This window comes from Cervus elaphus, chromosome 9 (genome assembly GCF_910594005.1).
Source record: "Cervus elaphus chromosome 9, mCerEla1.1, whole genome shotgun sequence".
Taxonomy (NCBI): domain Eukaryota; kingdom Metazoa; phylum Chordata; class Mammalia; order Artiodactyla; family Cervidae; genus Cervus; species Cervus elaphus.
In genome coordinates, this window is record NC_057823.1 from 17,163,679 (window position 1) to 17,187,410 (window position 23,732).

Here is a 23,732-nt window from a genome sequence, read left to right on the forward strand (position 1 = left end):
GTGTTTAATGGGAGCTAAAAATGTTCCATGAATCATTACACTGCATCCTCCCAGCTTGGGATTCACAGATAAAAATCAGAGAGGGGACCCGGGAAGGGGTGGGGTGCTGAAATTCAAATCAAGGTCCCTCAGACTCTGAAGCCCCTCACCACCCTCCCTGCCCACCCTGAGTCCCATCGCCATGGCAGGAGGGGTTCAACCTTTGCCCTGATGGCAAATCCCAATCAGCCAACCCTGATCCCGCATCAGTTTCAACTTTGACCTTTCCAGCACTGTTGGAATGACTCCATGTGGAAGCAAGTTTCTCCTGCTGCCATGACCCATTACCACTGTATGTTTACACTGATTCATCCTTTCACTCAATCATTCATTCACTCAGTCCTGTTCTGGATTGCTTGTGGAATCAGCACACGGGATCCCTGGCTGGAAGTTGGGGAGCAGGTTCGAATTGATACATATGCCCTTCCCTGGGTCTCGGCCTCCATGTGCCCCAGGACTCACCATGTTCCCCTTTGCTCCATCCTCTCCAGGGGGGCCTTTCTTGCCTGGGGGTCCAGCAGCCCCAGATGGGCCTGCATCCCCCTTTTCACCAACTTCTCCTCTGGGGCCCTTTGCAGAAACAGAGGTCAGAGGTCAGAGTAGCCTGGGCTCTCCAGGGGTCAAGGTTAGCATACCTGAACTAAGGAATCTGCATGGCCTGGGACTTTCCTGGGGTTAGGGGTCAAAGTAGCCTAGACTGCCCAAGGGTCAGAGGAATCTAGGATTTATAGGAGTCAAGGGTCAGGGTGATCCAGTTGACCAGAGGTCATGGACAAGTTTGGGCTAACCCATGTGCCACTCTGGGGTGAATCAGAAAAGGGATCCCAGGACCTCCCTAGTGGTCCAGTAGTTAAGAATCCGCCTTGCAATACAGGGAACACAAGTTCAATCCCTGGTCGGAGAACTAAGATCCCACACGCTGTGGAGCAACTAATCCCACATGCTACAACTACTGAACTCTCACGACACAACTAGAGAGTCTGTGCACCCCAAGGAAAGATCGCACATGGCCCAACAAAGCTCCTGTGTCCCAACTAACACTGGACACAGCCAAACAAATAAATGAATCAGTATTTTTAAAAGGAAAAAAGAGAGATCCCCTCTGGGCAGCTCATCTTCAAGCCAGGGCTTGCGCTTTAGGTCTGAGCCCCACCTGCCCCCTCAGCCCTGCACCCTTGCCCAGTATACAACCTAGAGAACTTGATGTAGCAACCCTGACACCTTTCAGGTCTCTGTCATCAAGATAACTGGGGATGCCCATAGGTCTGGGTCCATGAGTGACCTAGGGCTGCCCAGAGGTCACAGGGGCCCAAGATGCCCAAGGGTCAGGGATTCCCTGAGATGGGTGCAGGGGCCCAGAACAAAATCACTCACTGGGGTGCCTGGAGTCCCTGGGGGTCCTGGGTCTCCAGGCTCTCCTGGCTCACCCTGTGGGAGGCAAAGTGGAAATAAGGAGGGGTCCCCCTCCTGGCAGCCAGAACTGCCACCGCCCCCCCACAACCAGGCAGGACTGGTTGAGCCTCCCTGACCCTGGGCAGCCCCTGGTTCTCTCTTACCTTCTCACCCACAGCGCCGGGCTGACCAACTCCCCCAGGCAACCCTGGAGGACCCTGGAGAGACAACGAGGGGTACAGGTGGGATGGAGGGATTCCAACAGCCCCTTCTTGGGAACATGATGTCCTAAGGCTTCCTGAGGCCCGACCCCCAAGTCCTCACCTCTGATCCGCTGGGGCCCTGGGGACCCCGAGGGCCTGGAGCTCCGTGGGGACCCTATGGGACAGTCAGAATAGCATCCAGTGACCTCATGGCCCCTCAAAAAGCTCCAAGCAAGAGGAGAAGGGAGCGACAGAAGATGAGATGGTTGGATGGCATCACTGACTCAATGGACATGAGTTTGAGCAAACTCAGGGAGACAGTGAAGGACAGGGAGGCCTGGCGTTCTGCAGTCCGTAGGGGTCACAAAGAGTCCAACACAACTGAGTGACTGAACAACAACAAACCACAAACACCACCCTTGATACTGGTGACCCATGTGATCCTTCAAACAATGTGCCCCGTGACCCCGCAAATCGATCTGATGGCCAACCCTACCCTACCACTCCTCCCATTTCCCCCATAGTTCATACCATGGACCCTACATCTCCAACTTCTCCCTTTTCTCCAGCAGGGCCTGGCATTCCCTGTGGAGCAAAGAAGCAAAATTGGGGCACAAAGTGGGGAGGACCAGAGGCCATACCCTCAAACTCAGACACCCACCTGTAGGCCAGGAGGACCAATCATGCCAGGGAAGCCTCTCACTCCATCATCTCCTTTCTGCCCAAAGAGGCCTGGGGGTCCCCGGCGTCCCTGAGCCCCGTCTGCTCCCTGGAAGGAGGACAGGGCAGGATACAGTTAGGGTCTGTGTCAAGGGTTGGAGTTAGGCTCAAGGTCAAAGTCAGGATGGAAGTTCAAGGTTGAGATGAAGTTTGGGGAGGGTCAGGGTCGGGTCTGAAGCTAGAGGTGCAGGTTAAGGGTCAGGGTTTAGGAATGAAACCTAGGACTGAGTCAAAGTTTTGAGATGAGCCTTGGTGGAGAGTCAGGGTCAAGCTGAGGTCAATTAAGGTCCAAATGGGGTTGAGAGGTAGGGTTGGGCTTGAGCTCAGGTCTGAGGTAAATTCAGAATTGGAGCTCAGGTTTGGGGTCAGTATTGGAGGGTGGGTCTGGACTGGGGTCAAGGGTAGGACTGGGTCAGGTTCGGCTAATGCTGGATGCGAAGATAAGGTCTGAGTTGGGATTGAGGTTAAGGTCACAAGTTGCATTAAAATTAGGGCTGTGATGGAGTTTGGGGGTTGAGGTCAGGACTGAGTCAGATTCTGGGGTGAGTTTGAATTAAGCATTAGCACGAAGGGGTAGGGGTTGGGGTTGAACTGGGGCCTGTTCACAGTGGAGAACACTGTCCCTTCCCATGAGGGATCCAGAGGAGGGCCACAAAGCTGGGAGTACTCACCGGGGAGCCTGGGTGTCCCACCGGACCCCGTATCCCTGTTGGTCCAGGTGGGCCCTGGAGGAGGGAACAGAGTCAAGAAACCCTCAGGATTAAGATTAAGGTCGCAGGTGGGGAATTTTCCTGGTGGTCCAGTGACTAAGACTCTGCATTCCCAAGGGGGTCATGATTCAATCCCTGGTCAGGGAACTGGATCCCACAGGCCACAACAAAGATCAAAGATCCCATAAGCAGCAACTAAGACCCAGTGCAGCCAAATAAATTTTAAAAAAAATTTTTTTAACTGGAAAAAAAAGATGAAGGGGAAAAACTAGTGACATCAATCACTGCACCCCTGTCCACTGCCCACCCCATGAGAAAACAGCATTTCCCTCCCCACAACCCTGTCTTCCTAGCCACCAACTCATGGGACCAGACACAGCATCTCTCACAAGCTTGGCCCATCAGAACGTTGGCCCCAAAGTCCCATCAATTTCCCAGGACTGAGCTGGCTTCTGGGTAATGGGCGCTGAGACTGAATTCCTGGAGGGCAGTTGGGAACGCAGTTGGCCCCTTTATTCTGGGTAGCTTAAGTGACTTCTGTTACTTGCGAGTGTCAAGATGGGGCTCAAGAAGGCAGGAAACCCCATGACCCACCCCCCTGCCCACTCTCTCAATACCCCTTTTAGCCCTCCCCAAAGACCAGCTCCTTCTCTGGGGTCCCCCACTCACCGCATCTCCCTTGTCTCCTTTGCTGCCTTTGTGACCGGGGGCACCCACTTCTCCCTGCAGAGGAAACAGGATGAGGGATGACCCAGCCTCCCTCTTCCCCTGTCCTCCCCCAACCCCTCCCTCTGCCTCTGTGTCACCTTGTCCCCTTCCTCGCCAGAAGGCCCCGCAGCTCCAGGGGGTCCAGGAAGCCCCAGGGGCCCGGGGATCCCATCTTTACCAGTGGGGCCAGGGGCGCCACGTTCACCCTGTTAGGGGGAATGGAAAGAGTTAGGGCAGAAATGCGGTCCTGGTATGTGGAGGGCTGGTCCTTGGGCATGAATGGAGGGGGCAGGAACTTACCGGGGAACCCTTCTCGCCTGTGGGGCCCACAGGGCCTTGGCCTCCACTTTGACCAGGAAGCCCAATGCCCCCTGCTGGGCCTACAGGACCACGCTCCCCAGGGGATCCCTGAAAACAGGGGTGGAGGGTCAGGAATGATAGCAATAACAGGAGATCTCATTTATTGGAGGGTTTGCAAGCAGCCTGAGTTAGGTGGTTACCACCAGTCCAGGCTGTTCCCCACACAGCAGCCAGAGGGCGCTGTGAACATCCAAGTCAGAGCACGTGACCTCCTCGGCTCCCACCTCACTTGGAGGAAAAAAGCTCCCCACAAGGCCCTGCGCGACCTGCCCCCATCTCCTCCCTGCCCTCACCTCCTCCCACTGACTTCCCTCCAGCCACACGGCCTCCCTTACTGCTTCCTCCAGCCTCAAGACTTTGCACATGCTGTTCCCTCTGCCTGGCACACACTCTTCTCCTAGCCAACCACATGGCTCTTTCCTCGGGTCTCAGCTCAAATGTCATCTTCTCAGGAGACTTTCCCTAGTCAGCTTTTTTATTTATTTTATTTTTTGGTACCTTAGGGTGGCATGTGGGATCTTAGTTCCCCCACAAGGAATTGAACCAGTGCCCCCTGCACTGGAAGCATGGAGCCTTAACCACTGCACCTCCAGGAAAGTCCCCTGGCCAGACTACTTAAGGGCTCTCCCCTGCTCCCCACTGGTCTGTGTTATTTGACTTTGTGGCATTCACCGCCACTGATCCATTATCTTCTTGACTAGATAGTAGTAAGCTCGAGGAGAAAGGAGGTTTTTAAAGGGGCTTGTGTCCAACTTCCCTGAGGTCCAGTGGTTAAGACTTTGCCCTTCCAATGCAGAGGGCACAGGTTTGATTCCTGGTCAGGGAACTAGAGCCCACATTTAAATGGTAAGGTCTGGCATGCAAGTAAGTATGTGTTGGACAGATCAAATTGAGGTTTACAACCTAGAGATGGGACTATTTTACAGACAAACCAACTGAAGCTGGTGAAATGATAGACTGCCCGGCCAGTGAGTGGCAGACAGGAATATGACTCAAGCCTGTTTGGTTCCCAAAATAGCTGGACATGATCATGACCACACCCAGCTTCCCAGATATCTTGAGACCCGTCCACCCTACCCACCCCCCATAGCAGATGGGTTTATACTTACGTTGGCACCGACAGGACCCGGGGGGCCCTTGTCACCCTTTAAACCAGTCGGTCCCTAAGGAGGAGATGATTCATAGTCAAGAGACCCCCAAAGGTAATTCACTGGTAGTCCAGTGGTTAGGACTCCGTGCTCTCATTGCTGAGAGTCTGGGCTCAATCCCTGGTCAGGAAACTAAGATCCACAAGCCCCCATGACTTGCTTCCCCAGAAAGAGAGAGACCCCCCAAAGTGCCCCCAGGTCCTGTGTTTACTCTGGGGGGCTCAGAGTTCCCACCCCCTTCCCGGCACTGAGGTTCAGGGATCCATCCCTCCTTCTCCATGGTCAGGATGCTATGGCCATGTCCCTCCTGAGACCCTCTTTCTTTCTCCACTTCACAGCCCTGCCGGGCACATGCAAACCATACTTACCAGGTCCCCAGGGGCTCCATGGGGACCAGGGAAACCTCTGGGTCCAGGTGGCCCTTCCTTCCCAAGGGGTCCCAGTGGTCCCACATCCCCCTGCAGGAGTCCAGGGGAGGGGAGTCAGACTGTGGAGGAGGGGGCGTCTCCCCTCAATCTGTGAGTCTGGGTCCCCTCTCCCCCAGGGTTGATGCTGAGCCTGGAGATGACAGTGAGGCCATTCCAGGATCTTTGGGATCACTCAACCGAGATGTCCCATGGGGTGGTGGTCTCACCTTGGCCCCCTCTCTGCCTTCCAGGCCCGGAAGACCTTGTTCACCAGGAGGTCCAGGGGGCCCTGGGGGTCCCCTCTCACCCAGAGGCCCTGCTTCTCCTGTCTTTCCCTGGAGAAGAAGAAGGCTCATCTTGAATGGAGGCGGCCTCAGGTAGTGGTTCTGTCTGGGATCACCACCTCCCCTCCCCCCAAATATCCCCGAACTGGTGCAAAACTGGGGAGACCTGTGGGATCCACTCTGACCTGAGGACCCACGACACCAGCTGGTCCAGGTGGGCCTGTCTGACCTTGGAAACCCTGAGGAGAAGCATTGAAAGAAGGTGTCATGGGACTTCCCTGGTGCTCCGGTGGTTAAGACTGAGCATCCACTGCAAGGGGTGCAGGTTCCATCCCTGGTAAGCGAACTAAGATCCCACATGCCACAAGATGTGGCCAAAAAAAATTTTTTTTAATAAAATATAAATGAAAAAAAAATATCATGGAGTGGAAGAAATGAAGAGCCCAATAGGGTCAGGGGTCCAGGGTCAGAGGTCAAAGGGTTGCTCACCAATTCTCCTCTCTGTCCAGGGTGTCCAGGTACCCCTTCTTTCCCCTGGGGACCCTGATGGACAAAGCGTGAGAGAGTTGAAGAGCAATAAGGAGTTTCCCCACTGCCTGGCTCCCCCTCCCTCCAGCAGGATCCGCTCACTTACAGGGGGACCCTTTGGTCCAGAGAACCCAGGAGGACCTTGCAGACCTGGGAGGCCCTGAAACGGAAGCAGAAATCATTAGAGCATCCTTTCTGCTTTCCTCCCCCTCCGTCTGAGTCCCACCTAATGACAACAAGCATTTTGGGTGCTTCCTGCAGGCCAGGCATGGGGTCAGACATTCTACCTGCAGGAAGTCATTTCATTTGCCACTGCAGTCCTTTGGGAGGGGGACTGTGGTTATTCTCATTTGGTAGAGAGAGAAACTGAGGCACAGGGAGGTTAGGTGACTCAGCCAAGGTCACAGAGCAGGTGAGCAGCAAAGTTAAGACTTGAACTCACAGCTCTCGGATATCAGAGGCTCTTTCTGCTTCTTCATTATAATGTCTCCCTACCTTCTGGGCTTGTCTCCCACCCAGAATCTCACACACACACACACACACACACACACACACACACTCACTCACTCACTCACCTTTTCTCCAGGGAACCCAGGGGCTCCATCCTGGCCCACATCACCCTAGGATAGAATGAATTAGACTCAGGCTGCCAAACAAACTCAACAGGGATGTATTGGAAGGGACTTGGGGAGCCTGAACCAGAAGGCCTGTGTGGGGTTGCCTGACCACCCATCCTCCCCATACCTTAGGGCCCGGCTGTCCCGTGGCCCCTGGTTGTCCTCTATCTCCACGGGCACCCTGAAGAGAAGAGAAGCAAAGATTAGAAGGGAGAGGGTGGGGGAGCCCAGGAAATGAGGCGGAGTCCTTAGGGGCCATTCTCTCTGTGACCACCCAAGGACCACTGACATGCCGAGACTCTCTTCCCACCCACCTCTCCCCTCATCGCCCATCCTTCTGGCCCTGTCCCCATTTTCTTACTGGTGGTCCCCGCTCTCCTTCCAGGCCTGGCTGCCCGGCCTTCCCCTGGAATATAAATTGGGGTGAGGGGGAAGAAGGAGGTGGTGATGGTGCAAAGACAGGATAGAAACACACAAATACACCCAATCAGAGACCTGGAAAGACAGACATCTTTCACAAGCCTTTCACTCACTCAAATACATAAACACAACTTACACACCTAACGATGAAAAGATGACAGACACCCAGTTATATTATGATTGCACCTACAGAGTCCACACCTAGAAGCATGTTCACTCACACAGACACCTGTTTATTTATCACAGCTGCATGGTATGCATACAGGATTGGGTACCACCATGGCATGCAAGGGGTGACCACAGCTTCGAGATGACACATGGAGCTTTTTATGTAATATGTTCCTTGTCCATGTGTCTACCCAGTGTAATAAACACATATGTACATGGGCTCATGTGAGGACATGGTCTTGATAAACACAGTAGTATACATGATGGGTGCATATACACAATATCCATTTACATAGCTACAGTGCACACATAGCCAAACAACACATGCATGTATACACAATCCCTCAGATGCACAGAAACACATACATCTATGTGTGTTTCCCTATTCTTTCATACACATCGACATGCCCTCTCACGCACTTATGCCCACAGTCACACAAAATACGTGCAGCTGGTGCCCTTGTTCACCCAGTCACAAGCCCCTAGGCTGCAGCATCCAGGCCCCACCTGATTTGCACTGAAGGGCACGTAGGATGCACACACACGCATGGACACACGGGCATGCATGCTGCAGTGCAGGTGGGATCACCTACATGTGCCTGCATTGCATGTGGCAATGTGTGTGCACACACATGCTCCCAGACATAGACACAACTGCCTAGGGCCCCACCTGCTGTCACACACAGCCACACACACTCCTCCTCTCCTGCAAGCCCTTCCCCTCCCCCTTGACCCCTAGATCATGACTCACCCGCTTCCCTTTTTCTCCCAATGGTCCCAGGGGTCCCGGAAAGCCAATAGACCCCTGAATCAAGAGAATGAGAGAGAAGAAATGGGGATGAGGAATGGGTGGTGGGCAATGTTAGCCCTCCAATTGGCCATGCCATCTTTTCAGGCATCTCCAAGTCACTGACTCCAGAGGCTTCTTTGGTCCCTCCAGTCCCAGCCTCCTCCAAGACAGCCCTCAGGCATCCTCTCCTCCTCTCTCCTCTTTCTCACTCCTTTCAGCCACACTGGCCTCTTTAATGCTACTCACATACCAGTACATTCCTGCCTCAGGGCCTTTGCACTGTCTGCCTCTACCTAAAGTTCTCTTCTCTCAGATCCCCTCCTCATCTAGATCTCATTCAGATGTCACCTCCTTCAAGAAGCCTCCCACCACCATCCTGGCCACCTCATCCTCAAATCACACACTAACACATTTTTCTATTTTGTTTCCCCTATAATATTTGTCTTGAAATGACCTTGCTCATCTACTTACTTATTCAATGACTAGGACATAATGCTCTGGTCCTAATCCCCACTGCCTGGCATATGGTGGGCACTTATTCAATACTTATTAACTGACTCCAGTAGTTGTTTTCCTGCCCATCTTGGAGGCATCCTCCCTTGACCTGGGGGTGGGGGGGAGACATCATAGGCTCCAATATCCCATCTCATTCCCCCCCCCCCCATTGTGTTTTGAATCCTAGATCCATCACTGGACTAGCTGTGTGGCCCTAGACAAATGGCTTAACCTCTCTGAGCACCAGTCTCCTTGTTTGTAGCCTGGGGATATGAACAATACCTCCTTCACAAGGTTCTGGTTAGCACAGATGGGATATGTGTAGAAAGTGTCTTGTTTAGTTTTGGTTTTGTTACAAAGTACTTGGCACATAGTATGAGTTCAATACATGTTAATTGTCATTGTTATTCATGCGATTACTAACTGCTATGGGCTGAATGTTTGTGTCCTCTAAAAATTCATAGGTTGAATATTCAATCCCTAGTGTGATAATATTTGGAGGTGGGGCCTTTGGGAAGTAAATAGGTCATGAGGGTGGGGGCCTCATAAATAGGATTAGTGTCCTTATAAGAAGAAGAAACTAGACATGCTGAGTTAAGTAAGTCTGACATCCCTTATATATGGAATCTGAAAATAAATGATACAAATAAACTTACTTGCAAAACAGAAAGAGACGCACAGAGTTAGAGAACCAACTTATGGTTGCCCCAGGGGAAGGACGGGGGAAGGGATAGTTAGGGACTTTGGGATGGACGTGTACACTCTGCTATATTTAAAATGAATAACCAACAAGGACCGACTGTACAGCACAGGGAACTCTGCTCAATGTTATGTGACAGCCTGGATGGGAGGGGAGTTTGGGGGAGAATGGATACACGCATATGTATGACTGAGTCATATGAGTCATACATATGGTTTACCTTCATGGTTTACCTGAAACTATCACTACATTGTTAATTGGCTATACCCCAATACAAAATAAAAAGAAAGGAAACTTTTTTAAGAAAAAGTCCTTTTCTTTTTAAAGAAAGGGGACTGTATCTCTCTCAGTCTGTCTCTCTCTCTGTCTCCTCCCTCTCTCCTTTGTTGTTGTTCAGTCGCTAAGTCACGTTCAACTTTTTGTGACCCTGTGGACTGTAGCATGCCAGGCTTCCCTGTCCTTCACTATCTCCCAGAATTTGCTCAGATTCATGTCCATTGAGTCAGTGATGCCATCCAACAATCTCATCCTCTGCCGACCCCTTCTCCTTTTGCCTTCAATCTTTCCCAGCATCAGGGCTGTTTCCTCCGCTATGTGAGGACAAAGACAGAAAATGTTCATCTACAAACCAGGAAGAAAGCCTTCACAGAATCCAACCATGCTGGCGCTCTGATCTCAGATTTTTGGCCTCCAAAACAAATTTCTATGTTTAAAACATCCAGCCTAAGACATTTTTATTCTAGCAACCCAAAACTGACTTCAACTTAACTGATACATCTGGCCTCCTGTAATGTGTTCATTACTTGATGCCCAAGGCACACTGCTCTGTCTTGGCTATGAGCCTTTGAATTTCTTCGAACTCCCAGGAATTTCTGCTCCAACAGGCTGAGTTCTGCTCCGAGTTTTGGTGCCTTGAGTTAATTCCCAAACCTGTTTATAGCAGTTACCCTTGCCAGTGAACTCATGTGATTTAACGAAAGCTTATGAAAACTGATGAAATGCAGAAAGGGAAAAGAAAGATATCTCTAAAATCAAAGTTACATGGAAAAGACAAGAATTCCCTGGCAATTCAGTGGTTAAGACAAAAAGCTTTCACTGCCCAGGGCCTGGGTTCAATTCCTGGTCTGGGAACTAAGATCCTGCAAACTGCAGAGCTCAACCAAAAAAAAAAAAAAAAAGAGAGAGAGAGAGATGGAAAAGACTTAATATAAAGGAAAGCAATTAAAAAAAAATCACTGTCAAATTAGGCATGAGCAAGATAACTATAGGGCTTCCCAGGTGGCGCTAGTAGTAGAGAACTCTTCCACCAATGCAGTCGACATAAGAGAGGCGGCTTTGTGGGAGAATGTGAGGGTGGGATATTTCAAAAGAACAGCATGTATACTATCTATGGTGAAACAGATCACCAGCCCAGGTGGGATGCATGAGACAAGTGCTCCGGCCTGGTGCACTGGGAAGACCCAGAGGAATCGGGTGGAGAGGGAGGTGGGAGGGGGGATCGGGATTGGGAATACATGTAAATCCATGGCTGATTCATATCAATGTATGACAAAACCCACTGGAAAAAAAAAATAATAAAAAAAAAAAATAAAAAATAAAAAAAAAAAAAGAGAGGCGGGTTCCATCCCTGGGTCTGGGAGATCCCCTAGATAAGGGCATGGCAACCCACTCCAGCATTCTTGCCTGGAGAATCCCATGGACAGAGACTATCGGGCCACAGTCCATGGGATTGAAACAAGTCAGACACAACTGAAGCACACACAAACGCAAGATAACTGTGCCAGAACAGGACGCCAAAAGTATGGAACTCGAGGATTCTGTGCTCGGATTTCTTCTAAATGTCTTTGATTTTTCTGCTCTGCTTTATGTAAACAAAAACTACAAATTGTCAGTGATGTAATACGGGTGTGGCTTAGGCAGAAAGACATGTCTTACCAATAGCCTCATCCATCAAAACATTGGCAGCCAAATGTACATTTTTACATAAATACATTCTAAGTTATAATTAATTCAAGATATGTAAGCTGCATGTTTTTTATGATTCTCCTCCTTACTGACTTTCTGTTTGAGCCAACCTCAATCATACCAGTAAGAAGGGTCCTACAGATTTATTATCACCAAAATCATCAACATTATTATAATCAAATTGATGAGGTAGCTACCGCTGGTATCTTCTTTTTGCAACTGAGAAAATGGCTCAATAGACTTGTTCAAGTTCATTTAGCAGGTATTAAGGGGTGACTTACTCAAGGTCACTTAGCAGGTGAGGAGTGACTTACCCAAGGCCACTTAGCAGATAAGGTTGGGTATTTGAGCCTAAGTTTGATGCCAAAGCCCACATCTTACTTTCAGTGCCCCATGAGGTGGCCAGTTCACACCCCCAGGCCACAGCCTAGAACCCTAGATGTTAATCAGTCTCTAAACCATACCCTTGCCCACCACCCGCCTCCTAGCATCTGACCTTAGGGCCTGGACGTCCTGGATAACCTGGGAGACCCGGCACTCCAAGCTTGCCCTGCAGAGAGATTGTAGGGAAAAAGTCAGAGGTTGCAATTTTGGGGGTCAGTAGGGGAAGGGCAGAATGGCTGGGGCATGGTGGCAGAGGGAGGAAGGTGGGATCCAGGGAAACATGGGTTCAATTCCTGGTCCCTGCCTGCTAGGGGCATGTCCTTGGACAGCTCACTCAACCATTCCAAATCTCAGTTTACTTGTCTGTAGAATGGGGATAAAAAATGTCTATTGCCTGTAGTGGTTACAGGGATATAAATAAGATAGTGTGGGTGGCATTGCTCTATCATCCTGAGCTGCAGAAGTGAAGAAGTGGAGAGCTTCCTAAAGTTGGAGATAAAAGAACAGAAGGCTGAAGGCAAAGGGCCAAGGAACATCTTGACTGCAGGAAGCTGGGGAAAGACTAGAGGGGTGTGACCAGGTCCACTCACCTTCTCCCCAGCTGAGCCTGGGGGCCCCTCCTCACCAGCCAGCCCCTCCTGCCCCTTTAGCCCTTCAGGACCATCCTCTCCCCGAGGACCTGGGGGTCCGGGTTGCCCCTGGAACAGAAAGGAGAAACCCTGATATCAGTCCTTCTTTGTCACCCCTGCCCCCTGTCTTTGCCCCAGTTCGCCTCCTCCCTGTTTTTTCCCAAGTCCCCCAGATTCACCAGACCGCTCCTCTGGAGATCATCTTACCCGATCTCCTTTAAGCCCCGCATCACCCTTGAAGCCTGGGAAACCATCCTCTCCCTGGGTGGAAGACAGTACAGAGATCAGAAGTCAAGGCTTTCACGAAAGGGCAGAGTCAGAGCCCCATTATTAGGGTTCCCCTCTCCCAAAGAATCCCCTTCTTTCTCACCCTCTCTCCTTTCTCCCCCTGGAAGCCCCGGTTGCCAGAGTTTCCCTGAAAAGAAAGAAACTCTCAGTCCCCACGCTGCCCCCACTTAAGAAGGGCCCTGAACTCAGTCCTCTGCCTGAAACAGCCAGGACAATCCCAAGAGGATGCAGGACTAGAGGGAGGGGGTAGGGAGCAGCCCCAGAGAAAATTATCTTGCCCCAACGTCTACTAGAATGGTGTGCATGAGATTGCCTTTCCCCCGCCCCTTCTCACTGGCAGCCTCCCAAGGTCATCTGTGTGGGGGTGTGAAGGGAAGGCCAAATTTCCAAGTAATTGATTTCCATCTCCTAGGGACACTGTGTCCACAGTTCCTTCTGGCAGGAGAAAAAGGATGAACATTCCAGAACCCAGCTTCACTCTAAAGGCGAAGGAATGTTTCGCATTGTGCTGGATACAGTGCGACTCTGTGCCTGGCAACAAGGGGAGTCTGTGCTTGGCTACAGCGAGACTGCTCAACGCAAGCCCAGATGCTGCTCACACTGAATTCTTGGCTTGGGCCTTAAGAAAAGCTGCACTTGGCTACAGCGTAACTGAGCTCTGTGAGTTAAATGAAATTGTACTTGGATACACTATAACTGTGTTTTGACAATAGCGTGACTGTTTCCAGCCACAGGGAGACACACTATAATGGAATTCAGTGACTACAATGAAGTTATACTTGGATACAATGTAACTATGTGTTTTGACAATATCAGGACTGTCTCTAGCCACAGGGCAATTCATTGACCACAGTGTAACCGAATTTGACCGAAATTGTTTTCTGACCGTGGCTATCATGTAACTAGACTCAGCCGAAACATAGCCTTCAACTCTGTGTAGAAAACCATGCCTGACTTTTGATGGAACTCTGCTTGGACACCCACAGGACTTCGTGGCCAGCTACAACATAACTACACCTCCTCGGTTATAAGGTAACTAAGCTTGTCTATAATGCAAAAATGTGAGGAGCTGGCTTTTGGCTACAACCAAACTCCGTTCTTAGACTACAGGTAATGGATACCTGTACTTGGCTACAAGGTAACTGGACTTAGCTACCACACAGATTTTAATGACAGTGTCCCCACAGCTGGTCAACAGTGACTCTCTATTCAGTACAGCTGTCAACTAGTCCTAGCATTTCTAGGCTTGTAGATTGTATGGCTCTTGGCTTGAGTTTTTGTTGCTTTTGTTTGTTTTAATTAATTTATTTTTAATTGAAGGATGCATGCTTTACAATGTTGTGTTGGTTTCTGCCATATATCACCGTGAATCAGCCATGGGTATACAAATGTCCCCTGCCTCTTAAACTTCCCTCCCACCTCCCACCCCTTGCCACCCCTCTAGGTTGTCACAGAGCACTGATTTAAGCTCTCCGCATCAAACAGCACATTCCCACTGGCTATCTATTTGAGCTTTTAAAACAACCCTCTGCTTGATTATAACGTGTTGACCTGGGGATGTGATGTGGGCACTTAACAGTGAAATGGGTTCAGCTCGTTGTTCTCAACTACAAAGTGACAACTATGCTGTAATGTTACCCTTTGGCAGTTCAGCTTCAAAGTAGCACACACCCTACTTCATAGGGTCAGTCCCGCCGCACCTTGCCTGGCAGGCTGATTCCTCTCTCACACGCTTGTAGAAGTGTCTGATGGAGCTGGCTTCCCAACGTCAGTGCTGATGAATCAACCCTAACTGCAGGCCCCAAGCATCACTTACCTTCACACCCCGAGGTCCAGGATAGCCCGGAGGGCCTGCTGACCCTGCTGGTCCCTGAGATGGAGATAAGATCAGTGTCAACCTGTTCTTCCCCCTCCATGTTCCCAGCGCCCTCATCCCTCTTCTCATGAGACTCCTGGCCCTGCCTGCCAACCCCCATCCCCAAATCAGCCCCTCTTCAGGTCACTTACCTGGGCCCCTTTCTCTCCTGTTGGGCCCTCATGACCTGGGTGACCCTGGGAGAAAGACATTCTGCGTTGTCAAAGACCTGATTTGCCATCTAAACTCCCAGGCCTCCCCCTTCTCCTTCCTCTTTCTCCCAGAATCTAGTTCTCACCGGAGGGCCTTCAGATCCTGGGAGGCCTGGAATTCCTGGGTTTCCAGAGGGACCCTGAAAGAAGATGAAAAATAGGGAGAGATACAGGGTCTCAGAGCCTGGCATTCCACCAGGAACATCCCTGCTCAGACATGCAGCTACCTCAAGGTTAGAGAAAAAGCCGATCCTACTGGTCAAGCAATCTATTCACAGCAATTCCAAACTTGCTGCATGACCCTGGACAAGCTGCCTCCCCTCTCTGTGCCTCAGAAAGCCTCTGCTTCTGGGAGAATTCAGGCGGGGTATAAAAACAGTGTGAGAGACATGCTGGGATGGGGGACTTTTTCCTTAGAAGCTGCTTCAACCCATAGTTCCACAAAAGAGGGGTGGGTATACACAGGCATGTGGTGACCCCTCTATGTTGTGCAACCAGTTGATGAATCCAGAGAGGGGATCCTGGCCCAGCTAAGCCAGTCAGACTCTCTGCTGAAATTTTGGGGGAAGCGACACTTTGCCTCATAGAAACTATGATCAGATGGGTTTGGGTAAAGAAACTGTAAGATCCTAAGGAGCTGGGGACTGAAATAGTGACAGAGCAGCACAAGATTGTGTAGAATTAGAAGCTGGAGTGAGAACAGACTCAGACGGTAAAGAATCCACCAGCAATGCGCGAGACATGGGATCGATCTCTGCGTTCGGAAGGTCCCCTGGAGAAGAGAATGGCAAGGCACTCCAGTATTCTTGCCTGGAGAATCTTGTGGCCAGAGGCACCTAGTGGGCTACAGTCCATGGGGTCAGAAAGAATCCGACATGACTGAGCGACTAACATTTTCACTTTTTCAAGATGTATATAGAAACAATCCTGTCTTCCAGGGGAGATGGAAACAGATGTGCAGAAGAACAAAGATGGCACTGCAAGACCCCAGAGAAAGGGATTTCTTGGCCCATGAATCTTGGTAATACTTTCTGGCTTCTGAGAGATTCCCCGTGTTTGATAATATCCTCTTGTACTCTAAACTTTGTGAAGGTCTATTTCTCACCATCAGCCCTTCTCCAACAATAACACTTGGTTACTCTGAGCTTGTTTAGGGAATGTTGCAATTGATCATTATCCATGGCCCCTTACAAAAGGAGCCCAATGGGAAGTTTTTGCTGCAGGCAGAGTTGAAGGAAGAAGACAGGATGGGGGAGGAGGGCTGTCACTCACCTTCTCCCCAGGAGTGCCAATGGGTCCCTGGGGGCCGGGAATTCCCTGGAGATATTTTAAAAGAGAGAGGGGGAAAGCATTAGAAAGAGACAGTGAGTGCAGAAGTTGGAGAAGCTAGGAATGGTCTGTGACCTTCATGGACCACCACCACCACCCCCCTTATTGGAAAAATAGCTCAAACCTGGGACCCAGGATTTCCCTGCTGTCCTGGGGGGCCTGGTTCTCCTGGAGGACCCTGGGGAGAAAGTGAGGATTCTGTGAAGCTGGAAGGGTTGTGGTGTTGAGGTGTCAGTGATGTTGAAATGAGAGAAGGGGTCATGGGAGCGGGCAAGGATATGGGAGGTCATAGGGTCAGAGTGTCTGAAAGCATTAGGGGGACTTCCCTGGTGGTACAGTGGATGGGAACCCACCAACTAATGCAGGGGGGCATGGGTTCAATCCCTGGTCCAGGAGGATTCCACATGCCATGGGGCAACTGAGTCCATGCACCACAAGTATTAAGCCCGAACCCTAGAGCCCACGAGCTGCCAACTACTGAAGCCCGCGTGTCTAGAGCCTGTGCTTCGCAACAGGAGAAGCCACCGCAATGAGAAGCCCGCACACCAGAGTGAAGAGTAGCCCCGGCTTGCCACATCTAGAGAAAGCCTGTGCCCAGCAATGAAAACCCAGCACAAACAAAAATTTAATCAATTCATTAATTTAAAAGAAAGCATCAGGTGGGGCTTCCCTGGTGGCTCAGTGGTAAAGAATCCATCTGCCAATGCAGGAGACACAGGTTGGATCCCTGATTTGGGAAGATCCCACATGGCAAGGAGCATCTAAGCCCACGCACCACGGCTATAGAGCCTGCGCTCTAAGAGCCCGGGAGCCGTAACTACGGAGTCCACGTGCTGCATCTACTGCAGCCCACGCGCCTGGAGCCCGTCCGGGCTCTGCAACAAGACAAGCCACCTCAATGAGAAGTCTGTGCACCTCAACTAGAGAGTAACCCCCACGTGCCGCAACTAGAAAAAAGCCCATGCAGCAACAAAGACTGAGTGCAGCCAAAAATCAAGAAAGAAAGAAAGCATCAGGTGTCGGAACACGTACCACATTTCCTTTGGCACCTGGAGCACCATCACTTCCAATCACACCCTGGGGGAGGAAAGGGTGTGAGACCAGGGCAGGCACACGTGGTCTCAGCCTGTGTCTCAGCCTGTGTCTGAGACGCTGAGAGGCTCAGGAGGAACAGTGAGTGGGCAGAGAAGCCAGGCAGCAAGGAATGGACACGCAGAGGAGATAAAGGTGAGGCAAGGACAAACAGGGATGTAGAAATACAACGACGTTCTCACCGGGCGTCCCAGGGGTCCGGGGGAGCCTCTAGGGCCAATCAGTCCTCGGGGGCCCTGCAAGGAAGTGGGAACTAATGTTAATCCAACATCCCTGCTCTGAGGCCAGAGGAGCCCTGCCTCCCTCCTCTGTGTCGGACAAGCAGTCCAGGAGTCCCTCATACTCACCGGCTCCCCCGCCTGGCCAGTGGGCCCCGGAGGTCCCTCTGCTCCCTGTGGGGAAACAGCATCACTTGGGGAGGCAGGGGTATAACCTTCAGAGAATCACCTTCCCTCATCTGGGCAGCCCCTTCCAGGGCATCCCAGAGTCAGAACTTGCGGCAGAGTCCAGCCAACTGGGTGTATGTGATTTGAAATTCAGGCCCGTGACTCCAGTCCTGGACCTGCAGTCCTGGGCCTCACCTCTGAACTCTAGTTGTTGTTTAGTCTCTAAGTCAAGTCTGACTATTTTGTGACCCCACGGTCTCCAGGCTCCTCTGTCCATGGGATTTCCCAGGCAAGAATACTGGAGTGGGTTGCCATTTCCTCCTCCAGGGGATGTTCCCAACCCAGGGATGGAACCCATGTCTCCTGCACTGGCAGGTGGATTCTTTACCACTGAGCCAAAGGGGAAGCCCAGTAACTCTAGTACTAACCCCCAACTCTCCATCTGTCTTTTTGAGGCCCTGATGGGACCTCCTGACTCTTCAGTGCAGATCTTCACCCCTCACCCAGTCTCCTGAATGCTCTATTTCCCTCATTCTGGCTTTCTGGCTTCCAAACCCCCTAACTTGCTTCCAAACTTACCTTCTGCCCATCCTCTCCCGGGGGACCAGGTTTCCCCACATAACCAAAGTCACCCTGCAGTGGGGAACACAGAGGGCCATTCAGAGTCAAAAGATGGGGGTAGAGACCAGTCCCCAAGGAAGGGAGATGGGGTGTGAGGGGGGAGCACTCAGACACAGGGATGGAGGCTCTGATATTGAGGATGAGTATTGGGGGGGGAGGGGGGCTTGGATGTGGGGGAGGGGCCTCACACACACTCACCCTTTGGCCCTTCTCACCAGGCAGCCCTGGCAGGCCATCAAAGCCCCGATCGCCCTGCACAAAGAGACACCATCTGAGCTTTGAATCCTCTACCCCGACAGTCCCTCCGAGTCCCAGTCCTGGCCACATCACCTACCTTAGGTCCCGTGGCGCCTGGGAGGCCCCGAGCCCCCTCTGCTCCAGGGCGGCCCTGTGGGGGAGGTGACATGGTCAAGATGTCTACTGCCATGTACAGAGTACCTTCCTCATGCAGCCCCCTGTGCTGGGGTTTCTCTATGTACTAACTGAACCTCTCAAGTATATCTCAAACCCATCCATTAGTCTTTATCCCTAGTGCCCTTTCTCTAGTCCAAGTTACCAGCATCACAAAAATTCCATCTTCAGGGAATTCCCTGGCAGTCCAGTGGTTGGGGCTCCATGCTTCCACTGCAGGGGGCAAGGGTTCCATCTCCGGCTGGGGAACTAAGATCCCACATACCGCATGGCCAAAAAATAAAATGTTAAAAAAAAAAAAAAAGAGGACTTCCTTTTTGGTCCAGTGGTTGAGAATTGATCCCGGGTCCAGGAAGATCCAACATGCCACAGTGCAACTAAGCCTGTGTACCAGAACTACGGAGCCTGAGCTCTAGAGCCCATGAGCTACAACCACTGAAGCCCGTGGGCCCGAGAGCCTGTGCTCCGCAACGAGAGACGCCACCACAACGAGAAGCTTGTGCACCACAACTAGAGAGTAGCCCCCGCTCACTGCAACTGGAGAAAGCCCTCCACAGCAACGACGACTCAGTGCAGTCAGAAAAATTACAAATAATTAATGTTTTAAAAAGAGAAGAAAGAGTATGCTTTAAAAAAAAAAAAGCCCCCATCTTCAGTCTCCATTAATCTTCTTGCTGTATGTTCCCCATGAAACGTTAGTACTGTCTGGGATTATCATTTCCCCCAATGGGCCAGTCTTGCCTTTTGCACGTGCTGTCCTTCGTTTGGAATGCCCTTCCTCTCCTGTTTCCCTGGTTATCCCTTAAATCTCAGCTCAAGCATCATTCCTCAGCTGGTCCTCCCTGACTCTGTGACCTGACCAGCTTCCTTTGTCACCCTTGATGGCAACGGCAGTCCATAATCCTCAGTGGACCGCCACTGCCTGTCCTCAGTGTTCTGATCCCAACAATGACACCAGCAGACCCTGAGCACAGAGCCGAGGCTCGTGTTGGGTGCTGAGAGATGGCTAAGGGATGACCTGAAGACCTACGAATCACTCACCATCTTTCCCTCTCGGCCAGGGGGTCCATGAGGTCCCTGAAGCCCTCGGGGACCCTAGGAGAAAAAGAGAAGGAGGCAGAAAAAGAATAATAAAGAGTCAGGACTTGGTTTAAGTCATTCCCTGCTGTGTTCAGTCACTAAGTCGTGTCTGACTCTTTGCAACCCCAAGGACTGCAGCACGCCAGGCTTTCTTGTCCTTCTGAATTTTACTCAAACTCATGTCCATCAAGTTTGTGATGCTATCCAACCATCTCATCCTCTGTTGCCCCTTTCTCCTCCTGCCTTCAATCTTTCCCAACATCAGTATCTTTCCTAATGAGCTGGCTCTTCGAATTAGGTGGCCAAGTTATTGGAGCTTCAGCTTCAGGATCAGTCCTTCGAACAAATATCCAGGGTTGACTTCCTTTGGGATTGACTAGTTTGATCTCCTTGCTGTCCAAGGGACTCTCCAGCCCCACAATTTCAAACATCAAAAAGGCAGTAATTCCAAGCATATCACCAGCCCTTTAGCCATTTTCCCCAACTGGCACTTTATCCTGTGGCCGCGGGAGAAGATCCTTCCCACCCACCCTGCCCCTCACCCCACCAATCTCACCTGTGGCCCCATTTCCCCCATCTCTCCTTTCAGACCTGGATACCCAGGGAGACCCTTGGAGGAAGAAAGATAGGGTGATGTACTTAGAGGGAGTTTTAGTTAGAGTCATCTCCACAGGTGTGTCCCCTCTTCCATGCAGCCTCCTTACTCACCACGGGGCCTGGGCGTCCAGTGAGCCCCACTGGGCCAGGAGGGCCTTTCATAGACAGCTGGAGAGACAGAGGGGAACAGAGTCTCAGGTCTTCCACACCCCCACAAAATCATCGTCAAGAGTTAAATATCCACCTTCCCCTGACTGTTCACTGTCTCCCATCTTTGTCATGCTCCCAATGCCCTCCCATTACCTCCTGACATGCGTGCTCAGCAGCATGCTCCCTCATGGCCAGTAGCCCACCAGGCTCCTCTCTCCATGGAATTCTCCAGGTAAGAATACCTGAGTGGGTTGCAATTCCCTTCTCCAAGGGATCTTTCTGACCCAGGGATCAAACCCACATCTCCCAAATTACAGGCAAATTCTTTACCGCTGAGCCAATGGGGAAGCCCCGCCCCCCAACAGTCCCTGGATTATCCTCCCCTCACCTGAGCCTGTTGCAGGACTGCCTGAGCCTGGGCCTGCTGGAAGGATACTGGGGGTCCTTTGTGAGAGCCTCTTGCAAACTGGAACTAGAGGGCAACTAGTAGTGAGGGTAACTTCTACAAGAGGTGCCCACATCCTGGGTCAGGACTCCACTCCCCAAGGCTGTGCCAGCCTGTCTCCCTCTTACCGGTATCATGATCACAGTGCCTGGGAGACCCTGGATCCCATCGATGCCAGGGATGCCTGGGAGGCCAGCAGGGCCCTGAGAGAGGAAGAGAGACACAGAGGGATGGAGATAGAGAGATGGAGCAAAAGATAGGGGAAGGAGGGGACAGAGAGAAATAGAGTGGAAAAGAGGCAGAGAGACAGAGGGTGAAGGCAGAGAGATGGAGAGAGAGGCAGGGAGAGAAGACACAGAAGACAAGACAAACAGAAATGGAAGGAGGGAGGGAGAAAGTGATGAAAAGTGAAAGAGAGAGAAACAGAAAGGAGACAGGTGAAAGAGAGATGAGGAAATAAATACAGAGAGAAAGAGATGGGAAACACTCAAGGATAGAGTCAGAAGGAGAAAAGCAGGGGACAGCCCCACCCCCAGGATGGAAGAGGAGCCAGATGGCAATTCGCAAATGTGGAGAAAGATGAGCAGGAGGGGTCAGGGCCAGCCCCAAGGTGATGTCCCCAGCCCCAGCCATGCTCCCAGCTTCAGTTCCACAGCTTGAAATCTCCCTTCCCCCGAAGGTTACATGCCAGAGAGACTTTCTTACCGGTAGACCACGGTCTCCAGGGAATCCTGGGGGACCAGGAGGGCCTGAGGGGCCAACCACCCCCTGTTGTGGACAGAGGAACAGAGGTCATGAGAAGCGCAGTCTGATCCAAGCAGACTTGTGGCCCACCACTGACCTCGGCCCCGTGTTGACCTTCCTACCCCATCACTGAGCCACTCCTGGCCCCTCAATGCTATGCTGACCCATAAAAAGCTCCAACTTTACCTCTCAATCCCCTTTTTTATTCATCTTTTCAGCCTCAAATATCTAACAGTCTTTGAACAATCTGGCAACATTACACTCCAGCTCCCCACCCCGGGAGATCAAACACCCCAACTGGAAGTAAAAGACAAGAAGAGGGGAATGCAGTCATGACTCACTCGGGGTCCGGGGGCTCCTGGGGGTCCTTCAAACTGCTGTCCCTGGGGGAGAAAGGAGTGTGACCCCCATTCTTGCCCATACCCCTGCAACTCTGCCAGCCCCAGACCCCTTACCTGTTCGACCACGGCCGGTTCTCCTTTTTCTCCTTTTTCTCCTTTTTCCCCAGCACCCTGGGGCAGGGGGTGGAAAGAAAAGAGATGAGCCTGGAACTCAGACACAGAACTCTCAGCTAACTGACTTCACACCAAACACACACACATACACGCATGCATGCATCCATGCATGCATCCATGCATGCAGAGTCCATTCTCTGAGCTGCCTCTGTTGTTCTTTCTTCAACCAATATGTTTCAAGCAGCTCAGCTTCCAGTTTTGAGCTGACCGTGCTGCAGCAAGGTGAAGACCATGAACTCTGGGGCATGCTGTGGGATCTTAATCCTGGAACTGCCCCTCACTTATTCAACTTACTCAACTTCTGCAGACTTATTCAACTCCTACAGACTCACCTGCAAAGTTCATGGGTCAAAGCCTACTCTATACATCCCATGGGAGGATGAAGAAGTTAAAACAATGCTTAGCACATCACAAGCACTCAGGGTAAGATGGTTAGGATTATTCACCTTCTTCCCTGTCCAACATCAAGGCTAGAACCTAGATGCCTTCCCTATCTGCAGTATTTTTCTAGACAATCTCCTCCAATCCCTGGACTATAGATAGAATCTCTCTGCTAATGAGTTCTAAGTCTAGACCATCCCTTGAGCTCCAGAATTTTCTAACCAATCACTTGCACTGACAACTGAACAAGGATTGCCAATTTGTCATTGTTGCTTAATCACTCAGTGAAGTATGACTCTCTGGGTTCTTTACCACTGAACCACCAGGCAAGCCCAGTTGCCAATTTAGCACATCCAAAATAAGATCATTGACACTTTCCACCTGCTTCTCCTTCAGGCTTCCCCATCTTACTCAGTGGGGCACCATGCATCTACCCAGTCATCTTAGCATCTTTCTTCACCTTCAGCAGCAAGAGCAAAATCGGGCATGGTTCAAATCAGTTCACTTGTCTCTATCCACCCCCCCTGCCCCCGCCATGACCACCACTCTCATCCAGGTTACCACTTCCTATTTTGCATGTGTGTGTGTATTAATCGCTCAGACATGTCCTACTCTTTGCGATCCCGTGGACTGTAGCGGGCCAGGCTCTTCTCTCCGTGGGATTCTCCTTTTGCATAGACCACTAGTTTCCCTGCTGCCCTTCTGGCTCCCCCTACAGTCCATAGGCTATTCAGCACCAGAGAGAGCTTTGAAAACTCATGTTCCCTCTCCAGGGGCTTCTCCTCATGCCTAGACTAAAAGCCAAATGAATCACCCTACCCACAGAGCCATTCATTAGCACAATGCCTGTCACATTAGCACAGTATCTGTAGATAAATATTTGTCAACTGCACTGCGGTGGTGGGAAGGCATTCTAGGCAAGATCAAAGAAAGCCAAAAAGAGAATGTGGCCATGTATG

At 51.2% G+C, this 23,732-nt stretch overlaps 1 protein-coding gene across 2 annotated transcripts in view; it reads right to left on the reverse strand.

Moving 5' to 3' along the window:
* COL5A3 (collagen type V alpha 3 chain) overlaps nt 1–23,732 on the reverse strand; it is a 44,321-nt gene that overhangs the window by 10,742 nt on the left and 9,847 nt on the right. For both annotated transcript variants that reach the window (XM_043911438.1, XM_043911437.1), the window contains exons 9-51: nt 22,333–22,389; nt 22,219–22,260; nt 21,839–21,901; nt 21,262–21,336; nt 21,077–21,160; nt 20,650–20,706; nt 20,498–20,551; nt 19,903–19,956; nt 18,785–18,838; nt 18,649–18,702; nt 18,409–18,462; nt 17,791–17,835; nt 17,626–17,679; nt 17,384–17,428; nt 16,476–16,529; nt 16,295–16,339; nt 15,109–15,162; nt 14,963–15,007; nt 14,772–14,825; nt 13,038–13,082; nt 12,875–12,928; nt 12,629–12,736; nt 12,151–12,204; nt 8,456–8,509; nt 7,478–7,522; nt 7,244–7,297; nt 7,075–7,119; nt 6,606–6,659; nt 6,461–6,514; nt 6,157–6,210; nt 5,915–6,022; nt 5,649–5,738; nt 5,242–5,295; nt 4,073–4,180; nt 3,871–3,978; nt 3,734–3,787; nt 3,026–3,079; nt 2,296–2,403; nt 2,166–2,219; nt 1,756–1,809; nt 1,596–1,649; nt 1,414–1,467; nt 502–609 (exon numbers count right to left, since the gene is read on the reverse strand). In XM_043911438.1, coding sequence (XP_043767373.1) covers nt 502–609; nt 1,414–1,467; nt 1,596–1,649; nt 1,756–1,809; nt 2,166–2,219; nt 2,296–2,403; nt 3,026–3,079; nt 3,734–3,787; nt 3,871–3,978; nt 4,073–4,180; nt 5,242–5,295; nt 5,649–5,738; nt 5,915–6,022; nt 6,157–6,210; nt 6,461–6,514; nt 6,606–6,659; nt 7,075–7,119; nt 7,244–7,297; nt 7,478–7,522; nt 8,456–8,509; nt 12,151–12,204; nt 12,629–12,736; nt 12,875–12,928; nt 13,038–13,082; nt 14,772–14,825; nt 14,963–15,007; nt 15,109–15,162; nt 16,295–16,339; nt 16,476–16,529; nt 17,384–17,428; nt 17,626–17,679; nt 17,791–17,835; nt 18,409–18,462; nt 18,649–18,702; nt 18,785–18,838; nt 19,903–19,956; nt 20,498–20,551; nt 20,650–20,706; nt 21,077–21,160; nt 21,262–21,336; nt 21,839–21,901; nt 22,219–22,260; nt 22,333–22,389 — 2,673 coding nt within the window. The remainder of the gene's footprint in view (nt 1–501; nt 610–1,413; nt 1,468–1,595; nt 1,650–1,755; nt 1,810–2,165; nt 2,220–2,295; nt 2,404–3,025; nt 3,080–3,733; nt 3,788–3,870; nt 3,979–4,072; nt 4,181–5,241; nt 5,296–5,648; nt 5,739–5,914; nt 6,023–6,156; nt 6,211–6,460; nt 6,515–6,605; nt 6,660–7,074; nt 7,120–7,243; nt 7,298–7,477; nt 7,523–8,455; nt 8,510–12,150; nt 12,205–12,628; nt 12,737–12,874; nt 12,929–13,037; nt 13,083–14,771; nt 14,826–14,962; nt 15,008–15,108; nt 15,163–16,294; nt 16,340–16,475; nt 16,530–17,383; nt 17,429–17,625; nt 17,680–17,790; nt 17,836–18,408; nt 18,463–18,648; nt 18,703–18,784; nt 18,839–19,902; nt 19,957–20,497; nt 20,552–20,649; nt 20,707–21,076; nt 21,161–21,261; nt 21,337–21,838; nt 21,902–22,218; nt 22,261–22,332; nt 22,390–23,732) is intronic.